Source organism: Crocodylus porosus, unplaced genomic scaffold (assembly GCF_001723895.1).
Source record: "Crocodylus porosus isolate Cpor-Errol unplaced genomic scaffold, CroPor_comp1, whole genome shotgun sequence".
Classification (NCBI taxonomy): Eukaryota; Metazoa; Chordata; order Crocodylia; family Crocodylidae; genus Crocodylus; species Crocodylus porosus.
In genome coordinates, this window is record NW_017728906.1 from 49,946,335 (window position 1) to 49,957,378 (window position 11,044).

At 42.5% G+C, this 11,044-nt stretch overlaps 1 protein-coding gene across 1 annotated transcript in view; it reads left to right on the forward strand.

Annotated features, from left to right (window-relative positions):
* The window catches only part of CFAP47 (cilia and flagella associated protein 47), a 734,432-nt gene that overhangs the window by 65,345 nt on the left and 658,043 nt on the right, over positions 1-11,044 (forward strand). Inside the window, exons 10-14 of the mRNA XM_019528459.1 lie at positions 1,662-1,878; positions 2,777-2,929; positions 6,582-6,771; positions 6,869-6,965; positions 9,528-9,744. Coding sequence (XP_019384004.1) covers positions 1,662-1,878; positions 2,777-2,929; positions 6,582-6,771; positions 6,869-6,965; positions 9,528-9,744 — 874 coding nt within the window. The remainder of the gene's footprint in view (positions 1-1,661; positions 1,879-2,776; positions 2,930-6,581; positions 6,772-6,868; positions 6,966-9,527; positions 9,745-11,044) is intronic.

The window sequence follows — 11,044 nt, forward strand, 5'->3', positions numbered from 1 at the left end:
AAACTACTGCGAGACCGTTTCAGGCTGGACACAAGGATGACTTCCTGCCCTTTGGGCAGGGGGCTGGACTCGATGATCTCCCGAGGTCCCTTCCAGCCCTGATGTCTATGAAATCTATGAAATCAATTCACAGTCAATAATAATACATCTCTTAACTTTTTAGTTCAATGGCCAAACACCTTTTATCTGTCCCAATGCCTCTCTGCCTTTCCATTTTGATGACTATTTGTTTTTCCAGGGGCTATTGTTTCCCACTTCACTGAGAGCTGGTGATGGGATATCTGTTTGAGGCATATTTATTACTAATACAAGGTAGGGTTACCACCTGTCTGAGTTTTCCTGGACATGTGCTGTTTTTGGATCCGCAGATCTGTCTGGGCGCATTTTTTAAAAATCTGATCAAATATTTGGGGTTTTGGCAGTTCAGCTGTGGAAGGGGGCAGGTGCCTGCTGGGACTGTGAGAAGCTGTCCGGGCCCCCAGCTGCAGCAGGGTGAGAGAGGCAGAGGAGACGTCTGCAGGGTCTTAGCACCTACCAAGTTCAGTTTAGTTTCTCTGCTGTAGCAGAGAAGACACCCCCAGGGTCCTAATACCTGCCTTTTTCTATCTATTTCTCTTGCTGCAGCATCTGATCACCATAGGGTGTGGGACTTCAACTTGTGGAGGTGGCTGGATTGTAGGCAGCAGCCCATGGTGGGAAAAAGGTTGCAGGGGTGGGGCAGCTGGGAGACGGAGGGAGCTGTGGCTTGGAAGTGAGGGGTAAGGGGCTGACTGTCAGTCTGGAGTGCGGGGCGGGAGATTGCTGGCTAGGAGTGAGGGTTACCAGCTTAGCTCAGAGGGGCAGAATATTGAAGGTTGAGAGTGAGGGGCACTGGCAGGGCCAGGGGTACCTGGGTTGGGAGTGAGAAGCAGCAGCAGGGCTTGGGGGGGCTGTGGCTTTGGAGTGAGGGGCAACAGGAATTGGCAGAGCCATGGTAACTGGCAGCAAGGCAGGGCAGACAGAACAAGCTAGCTGCTACTGCAGGTTGCTGTCCCTTTTGTGTGCAGGGCCCAGTGGGGCAGGGAATAGAGTTGCAGCTGCCGCCTCCCTAAACTGTTGCCAATGCTGCTGGCGCTCAGCAGGGTATGCGGTTTCGGGGCTGGGAGGGAGGGAGGGAGGGTGTGTGTGTGTGCGTGTGCGTGCATCTCCTGGCCTCAAGTGGGGCTATGGCACAGCAGGGTGGGGAGAAGAGATGCAGCCACCCTTTGCTGCTGAAGCTGTTTGGCGTGGTACAGGGCTTTTTTGGGGGGGAGGGTTGGAGCACAAGTACTTGGATTGACTGAAATAAGGCTATGCAAGTGAATAAACATAAGTACATGCTGAAGTGGTCAGACAGGAAAATTTGTGGCATAACTGGGAATTAAATCTAACCCCTCTGCATCCTATGTCAACACCACTGTCACAACATCATCTTTGCCTTTCTTGACTGAAGTTAATGTAAATATATGTTAAAAAAAATAGTAGAGAAATGTATTGGAGCCTTCATTTTCAGATCTGATTTTATTGTATTACTTTTTACAAGTTACTATATATATTTTTGTGAAACAAAATATTATTTTTGAACATCCTATTTTAAAATGTTTAACCTAATTTCATGAAACGTGTTTTATTTCAATCCTAAGGTATAACACCAATGATTTCTAATGCAACTGGATATTTCATAGCTGATGAAATGGGACAGTCGTACAGTGATCCTGCACCAGTGGCAATGCTTAAGTCAGCTCAAACACAAATTCATACGCACATGATAAATAGGAACTGTAAGAGTGATGGGCTTATAGCCTTTCCTAATGACCGCACAGCCAGCATTAGGCCTAGTGAAAGACATAAAAAATACAGGTAATGTAGTATGCAATATAAGGTTTGGATATAATTCTTAGATAATAAAGGGCTTAGTCAGTCTGTCTGTCTGTCTGTAATGCTCTTGGAGTACTCTGATTGGTTAGTGAAACAACTAATCAGAGTGTGGAGTGTTGCCATGACGGAGGGGACAGAGCAGAGGGGCAAGGCCAGCATCACTGGCCTCACGTCCCTCTGGCCCTGCTCCTCAGAGGCTGTGGAGCACTGCCATGCCAGCGGGTGCAGAGGGGACTGAGTGGGGAGGCAAGGCCAGCACTGATGGCCTTCTGCAACCCCCCCCATCCCTGCTATCATGGCGGCTCTCCACTGCCTTCAAGGAGCAGGGCCAGTGGGGGGTCAAGGATAGTGGTGGTGGCACGGGGTGCTGAAGGAGTGGGGTGGAAGAGATGGCGAGGCAAGCTTCCTGGGAGGTGGTGGTGGTGTGGGGTGGTGGGTTGCTGAAGTCTACCTCTCCCTTAGTCATCCTTGAGAGACAATTCACTAGAATTTAAGATAAAACTAGGACATCATGATAACTTTATTAATTACATATTTTATTAATAGATCAATACCAATCGACTATATTTTATAATGGTGTATATTTTTGTTTTCAGAATATAGTGTTTTTATATGTAGCTGTCTGTTTAGACTGCACACTTTTTAATAAGTTTCTTTTGAGTTGCTTTTTAATGTGAAACTGATCATATAACCCTTTTATTTTTTTATATTTAGTTTTTGTGGTTGTCTTTACAAAGTCAAATACTAATATTCACCTGTGACACAAAAAAGGTTTCCAATTAAATAAATATGTAGCAAAATCAGCGATCTTTTCAAAGGCTAGTAAGGCCTTAAATCATTTATACACATAATGAAACTACTTTTCCCTTTAAATATTTAGGACTATTTTTACGAAGACTGAGAGATACCATTATGTTGATCCAGATTTTGCATATACTGACTATGAAGAACTAGAAAAGCAAGCACATAAAGAATACTATACAGATTTTATTCAAAGTTTGAGACAGCATCGCTTACAGAAAGAAGTTTACAGGTATGAAATTGTTTCTTATAAAAAAAAAATATAAGGCCTCCACAACAATCTAAGGCCCCAGTATATGGGCTGGATATATTTCCACCAGGTATGTTTTAGCTCAGTCAGAATATAGGACCTGACATAGAAAATTGATTCTCTGCATTATACAGGATGCCATATGAGGTGATTGTAATGCTACCAAAAGGCTTTATGGATCTATGATTATGAAATTATGGGAGGGGTTATACTTGGTCCCTAAATTCTAGTTTGGTAAAGCAAAATGCTGGGAGACTAGAGCTGACACTTGATATATTTAATGTTTTATTAAAAAAGCTAGGAGAATTTAAACAAGAATAACATAAACCTACTTAGCTCTTGTTTTCAGTGATGAGGAAGTTTAAAAAAAAAATCAGGTCACCTTTAGGCACTAATATATTGCTGAAGTAAACTAACCAGGCCCTTATGTGTATGTGTGTGTCTCTGTGTTTTAAAGTCCTCACAATAAAAGTCTCTCTATACTTCCTGACTTGTTCTTGTCACTTGTGATATGTTAACCATTTGAGGATGAAGTATTGTATATAGATATTGCAAACTTTTTATTGTACTTTTTGAGTAGCGGTTCCATCCATGAGTTAAAATGACCTTTTATTTTTAAAAACATCTCGTATTAAATTTCCCGCATTAACACTGATTATATTTTATTTTATCATATTTTAGTTTACTTAATTTTATTTACTGTAATACATCTTTAGTAGTAGCAATGGTAATAATATCAGTGCCAGCTGCACAAGTAGTCATTCTTATTATTAAAGTACTATGACCATTTCTAAATTATAAGAACCTCTCATCATTTGCTTCAGTTTGGGCTGAAAATTTGGTCTATAAATTTCTACATCAGATTTTTGTCTTATTTCCTTTCCCCTGTTCCCAGTTAAGTGTCAGCTAAAATGGTTCAGAGTGGTTCAATAGCTTCCAAAAAAGAGGACATGGAATAATTCATAGTTGTGCCTGTGCTAAAAATGTCTTATAATCTTTTGTTGAGAAGCTCTAGTAACTCTATTCTTTGGAGCAAGGGCTTAAAATTTGGCAGATGTATGCGCTGGAATGCCTTTAACCCTCCTTCAACAACCAAATTCATCCATATATGAATGAAGTGTAGGTCTCCAAAATTTTTCAGTTTGTACTTGCTCAGGTGAGTTAATTAGAGTTTGTGTTATGTTTGTGCGGCACAATGCAGTAATTTTTAGCAGAGCCAAAGCCAGGCATTTTAGTGCTAGTATGTAACTTTACTACCATTCGGTTTGGTATGCCCAGTGTGATAGGGTTGCTCTCCAGGGATGACCATGAAGGCCCTAGAGTCCCTGCAGCCCTCACTTTGTGGGCAGTCACCCTTTTAGTCACCTGTCATGACTTGATGTCAGTTACTTTTATGAGAGAGGTTGCCCCAAGGCTTCCCAAATTGCTCTCTCAAATGACCACTAGGTGCCTGTGGTCACTGCCTTATGGGCTAGTGGCTCCATTCTTCCCATACACCATGCCTCATGCTTCACAGATGGTATTCTCCTGATGCTTGTTTCCTCTTCTCCTTCTCTGGGGTGTCCTGGCCTTCTCTAGTCCCACACTGTCAGCCTCTCAATAGGCTCCTGGACCCTCTCTGGTCTCACACTCTTAGCCCCTTAATTTGGGCTCTGGACTCTTCCCTGGGTCCATATAAAACTCCTCCTCCCCTTAGTTCCTACCCAGACCTCCAAACTTCTCTAAGTGTTACCCTGCATGTTGACCTTCTGGAGCTGCAGCCATCCTGCTGAGGTGGTATTTTCTTAGCAGGCTCCAAGGTGTTACTGCTGGCGTCTCTCAGGGCCTTGGTTAATATCTGCTCTAAGCCCTGTCCTCCTTCTGAGTCAGGTGGCTTCCTCTATCAGGCTTAGCCTTACCTGCTGGCTCCCTGGGTCAGCTGACTCTCCATTAGCCCTGGCCCACACCTGCCAGCAGCTTTACAGGCTGCCTGACCTCTTAAAGTGGCAGGCACCCCAAGTGCACTGCAACATCCAGTGGTAGTGCACTACTGGTACTGCTTTTGTTATGGTACTGCTGTTCAGAGATACTCAAATTAACGCTAAATGACTGCTGGAGACTAGAAGCAGTATAGCCATGTTTTCAGTATTAGAGCATGTGTAGATGAAACAGGGACCCTAAATTGAAGCAATGGGTTTTTAAAAACACTGTTTCAATGTAGGGCCCTTTAAACCCCCATGTCGTGCACATATCTGAACTTACCTGCCTCTCTGGCAGCAGGGAGGGGAGGGCAAGCTGCCAGTGGGTGGAGCGGTCCCTGGGCTTCAGGGTGGGGGGTGGGGGGAGGCTGGTGCTTCCCTCTGTGGCAGTGGTGGCCCCCCCTGAGCAGCACCCACCTGCAAGTACCTGGCTCAGGCACCATGGAGGGAAGCACTGGGTCCCCGCACAGCTCAGGTGGGCAGGCAGGCTCCGGGGGGGAAAAAAGGGAAAAAAAGATGAGGCTTCCTGGTTTTTTATTTTTTATTTATTTTTTTTTTCTTGGGGGAGCCTGCCTTCCCTGGCCACTGCAGGCTGCTTGCATGGGCTTCCTGCAGAGCCCCTGAGCTGCATGGAGCCCAGTGCTTTGCTCAGAGGAGTTTAAGTTTGCTGTGCCCCAAGTTGTTTAAGGTGAGTTACACTGCTGAATTTGCTACAGCAACTGGAATTACCGTGCAATATGCCGCTGGCATCTGCAAACACTAACACCATTAAAGTGGTGCACACACGCCCCTCATTTCATCTACATATGGCCGTAGTCTCAACAAGGTGATTTCAGCTGGGTAGGGTGGTTTGCTAATGTACCTATGTTGCTTCTGGTACCAGAGCTAGCTGGTTTAGAGCTAGCTTGGGTATCAGTAGTTGGTGCTGCACTGTACAATGTAGAAGAGTCCAAATTCTTTAAAGATTCCATCTGCATTGGGCATGTTCCAGGCCAAGGTGGCATGAACTGAACAGGAGCCTATGAGGAAAGGTGTATAGGAATGGAGGGCAGGGAATAGGGTTAGGTATATACAAAGGAAGAGAAGGACTCAACTCAAGGGATGCTTGAATGGATAGTAGTAGTAGTAGAGGGGAGAGGAACCAAGGGAAAGGAGGATTGAATAGGCTGTGACTAAGTGTTGTAGATAAGAGGAGTGAGGTCTGGAACTAGGCTGTAGGATTGGATAGAAGTGGAATTGGGGGAGCAGGGCCTGAGAGATGCTTAGGAACGCAGTGAGAAGCAGCAGCAACTAGAATGGAATTGGGTGGAAGCAGAAAGGGGAAGAATGTCCTATCTTAATTATCATATTATTCTAATTATAGGTTGACCAATGTGTATGTTATCCCACATTTTCAATTTGAATTCTAAGAAAAACAGCTTCTTCCATCAACAGTGAAATTAATATACTAATACATTCAGTGTTTCTGCAAGGGTATAGCGTGATGATAATACAATTGTTTGGACCCAGCTCTTGGTCAAACCTCCATATAAGTCGAGATCAATTTTTATGGTTCATAAAAAAGGTCAATTTGTAACTGGAACAACGTAGTAATTTTTATTATGCACAGCTTGGAATATTTGCTACATTTTCAGAGAATTGGACTTCAACTTTTCTGGCTTTCTGTATTTTTATAGGCAGTACAACATTCTTAACAATCCTATAAACATAGGACTAAAACCTGGAGCAGGGCTCAGGTCACCAAAGATCTCAATGACAGATTTACTGAAGGAGAAATTGAAGCCAGAAACTTCTCCCTTAAATGAGGACAGCCTGCTAACTAGTCGAAAGCTGTCAGCAATTGAATCTAAATCCTCACACACAGAAGTAAGTTAAATATTTATATATGCCTAACATACATTGAAACATGAGAATAACAGCTTTGATCTTACTTTGAGAACACGTTGTTTGTGATTCTGCACAGGTATGTGATGGGCTTAATGCAGTGCCAGCTTCTCCACAAGAGAAGGAAGATTGTAATTTAATTTTGACACCAAAGCAACTTCACCAGATACTTGTTGGTAAGATTTCCACTTATTACAAAAATGTATTTGACTAATATAAAATGATTTATCTGCACAATGTAATCTGTGCGACATAATATTTGCTTTAAATAATATGAGGATAATTAAAAAATAGTTTTACTAGCTATATTAATGCTTAGTCATCAGTCCTGTACCTGGGCAGACAGTACTAAGGTGAGGTAAACTTAGATTTGGAGTTCTGGAAGATATCTACCTTTATAAACTAATCAAGCTAAGATATACCACTGGAAAAATGAGTAAAATCATGGGATGGATGGTGTTCACTCTCTAAAGAGAATACATGGAATGATATTAATATTGGTAGCAGCATCCTTTTTAGTGGTGCCTTCAAAGAGAAAGTTCTTGGAATTAGAAGGGAATAGTATCTGAATGGAGAAGTTTGATATCTTCAGAATTTTTCTAGGACCAAATTTCAGTAGGAAAGTTATATATGGGAAGGATGAACCCCTACTTAGAAGCTAAATGGAATACTCTCTTAGTAAGAGTTGGTACTAGAAGTATTTATCTTTTTTTGTGCAGGCTATAGCATTAGTTCCCCTAAAATTACAGGTAATTAGTAATATGATCTCAGTGGTTACTGATCTGTATTTTAAGATAAAACCTTGTTTGCAGCTGGAATAATTCAAACAGGGTGCTTATGTATATTGTGTGTAGAAAGAAAGTTTGCTTAGCTCTGCTCAGACCTTCCTGTGACTGCTTGACTTTCACACATCCCATCTACAAGCCCTTGGCTTTTACTGTTGTACATCTCCTGTACAAATGGCATTTCTAAGAATAAAGAAAACAATTTCGACAGTTCTTCCATTCATGAAAAAGAATGGGACTGTACTTCCTAAACACCGCACTTTACAGGATGTGGGAACATTGCAGTATTCTGGGTAGTATCTAGGGATGTGGAGAATTGCATGTTGCACACACATTTGTTATTTATTTGGAACATGGGGATTAGGTTTTGTCAGACACATTTGGTGATTTTTTTGTGAGATTGCAAGTTTGTTTGGTATAGATAGCTATTATCATAACATGCATGAACTGCCATAAGACACTTGAAGTAGTAGCATACGACTGGTAAAGTTCACAGGGAATGCAGATTTGATAGCAATATAAATAATAAGCACTCATCAGTTTACAGAATGATCTGGACCACTTGAGGTCCGTGACACACATTATGTTAACTATGCAATTAATTGTGCAATATATTTAGACTGACTACATGTTCAAAGTAATTATTCCCCAATAAAAATGTCTAAGTATAAAAATGGCCAACTAGCTACAAAGATGCTGCTGGAAAAATGTAGAACATGTTTTTGTTTTTTTTTTAGCTGGTTTCTGTCAAGCTTTGGTTTGAATGTGTGGCATATCACACATTAGGTGATAGGTCTTTGTTGGGTCCAATGGCATTCCAGATTGCACTTCTCCCTCCCTCACCTCACTGGCCACCTATCTGGAAAGGCTGTGAACAGAGCCCTTAGTTGTCAAGTACACTTTTCTCAGAAAAGCAGAAGAAAGCCTTTCTGAGGCATGGAGCACAGTGCTATGGGTTCCCTTGCTCGCCTCTGGGCAGAGGTGGGAGGAGGTGTACTCCCAGAACACAGAACCAGGCATGCAGGGAAACACCTGCCTTGCTAAGAGCATGGTTAGGGGCTCCCTCTGTTGCTGAGAGAAACACAGGGTGTGTGGGGCAAGAGTAGATCCCCATATGAAGCCAAGCATCTGGGGCACCCCATGGAGCCAGGCACTGCTCCATGCACAGCAGTATCTGTGGATTCCCTCCTTCTCCCTGCATTGAGCAAAGTGGAAGTTGTGTATATGCATATATGTAGGGAGAGGGGGAATTACTCTCCTGGCAGGGAGCCATACATGGGAAACCCATGTCCCATACAACAGGGACTGTGGATTCCCTACCTCTCCCCACACTGAGCAAAGTGGAAGGAATTCTTTTCTCACCCTACACTTTGTTCAGTGTGGGGGGAGGTGTTGCCCCTAGGATTACTTTTACCAGAGACCCCCAACGATTGACATGGCCCCTTGTCCAATTTGGTATCAAGTGAACTTTTAATAGTAAACCTCTAGGCTTACTACAAATATTCCTCCTTGCAATATGACCTGGTAAGTGATTTCTGCAGGCGTTACAGCAGCAACCTTCGAGGACCTGGATTGGGAGCCCAGGTTCCCCAGGCACTGGCAAGATGCTATGGGAAGTGAAGCATCAGGGTCTGATCCCTGATGTCTCACTTCCTGTGGCACCATTTGAATATGTGGGTATGTGCGGAAGCTATCAATTTCATGATTGGAATATGCTGAATTTTTATTTCAGATGTCAAAAATCACATTTGGCATGGCAGGACTGACAAAAAATTTTTGCGACTGAAGATAGAATTTGTCAGTTCCCAATTGCATGTCTAACTTAATGTCTGCCAGAAGCCTAAGTTTTGTTATTTGATGGATGGATAAATAGTGAACTGTATAGACTTTTGTTTGTGATTTTTGACTTCTTTACTTTTATTAAATAAAGATCTCACTTCATATATATTGTAGGTCCCTCTGCTATAGACTTCGGTGAAGTTTGTGTGTACTCTACATCTATCAAAAAAATACATATAATCAATAATCTGCCTGTGCATATCTGGATACAAGTTGAAATTGCAAGTGAGGAGCTGCAGCAGACTAGTCCATTGTCACAAGTGGTGCCCCCTCTTTCAAAAACATATATTCCAGTTGTGTATGAGCCAAGCACCCTGGGAAGTTTTCAAAAGTAAGGCCACATTGTTGTCTCATGATTTTAGGTTTTACCTAAATCCAGATATTTTTCTCATGATAATTTAAAACACACATTAAGATGAAAGTGCTAATTTTGTATGTATTATATATGTTGTTGATTGTTGATGTGTAAAGACAAAGGACAGCTTTACAGAGCATACTTTTTTGCCAGTATAGTGATATTGTTATAATAACTTTTTTTATTTAATAGCATTTTTATATTGGAAAAAGCCTTAATTTAAATGCAGAATTATTGCAAAGAATTTTTTGCTTGTTTGTTTGGGGAACAAGTTTTGGGGGAAGAATTCTATTTTACTTGTCCAAATAGCAATTTTCCAGCTGTGTAATCATAATTTTGGGCGCCCATTTGGTGTAGGTATGTAAACTTTCGCAAGGCTACTCAACGTGCAGTATGTACGTGCTGGCTGGGCAGGGCCGTGGCTATACATACACACACATACCTGAGTGTAAGCCCTGGATAAATGAGGAGGAGGAGATGTCTTAAATAACACAACTTTATGTACTTCCCAAGGAAGCCGAAGACCTGGGTTCTTGCAGAGACGGTTGGAACTTGTATCTCACTAACCATGTATAGCAGTCAGGCCTACATGCTGTACTCAGACCTTTCTTTAGCACTTATTTTGAAGCTGGGCTCTTGAGCAATCAGGGTAAAGAGATATGTGGGGCAAGGAAGAAGAGCATAAGCTAAAGCATAAGCAGCTCAGTGAGATGGATGTTGCTCTGGAAAGTAGCATGTCTTGTATTCTACCCTAGATCATTGCTCTTGATTAAAAAGAAACTTCTCTCCATCCATGTTAGCTAATAAGTATTAGTTTCATGGTGTAGTGGTTCAACTTTGTTTGTTGCGGGTAGGTCTTGCTTGACCAATCTCATTTCCTTTTATGACCAGGTGACTTATCACCTGGACAAAGGGGAAGAGATCGATGTCATATACCTTGACTTTAAAAAAGCTTTCGATCTGGTATCCCATGATCACTTCTTGGTTAAACTGGCTAACTGTGGCCTTGACATCACCACGATCCGCTGGCTGGGGAACTGGCTCTGCGGTAGGCCCCAGAGGGCGGTCGTCGATGGGAGCCAATCGTCTTGGTGTGCTGTGACCAGTGGGGTCCCACAAGGCTGTGTCCTAGGGCCTATGCTGTTTTAACATCTACATCAATGATGTGGACATTGGTGTCAGAAGCAGACTGGCCAAGTTTCATAGTTTCATAGTAGCTAGAGTCGGAAGGGACCTAGGTAGATCATCTAGTCCGACCCCCTGCCTTGGCAGGAAA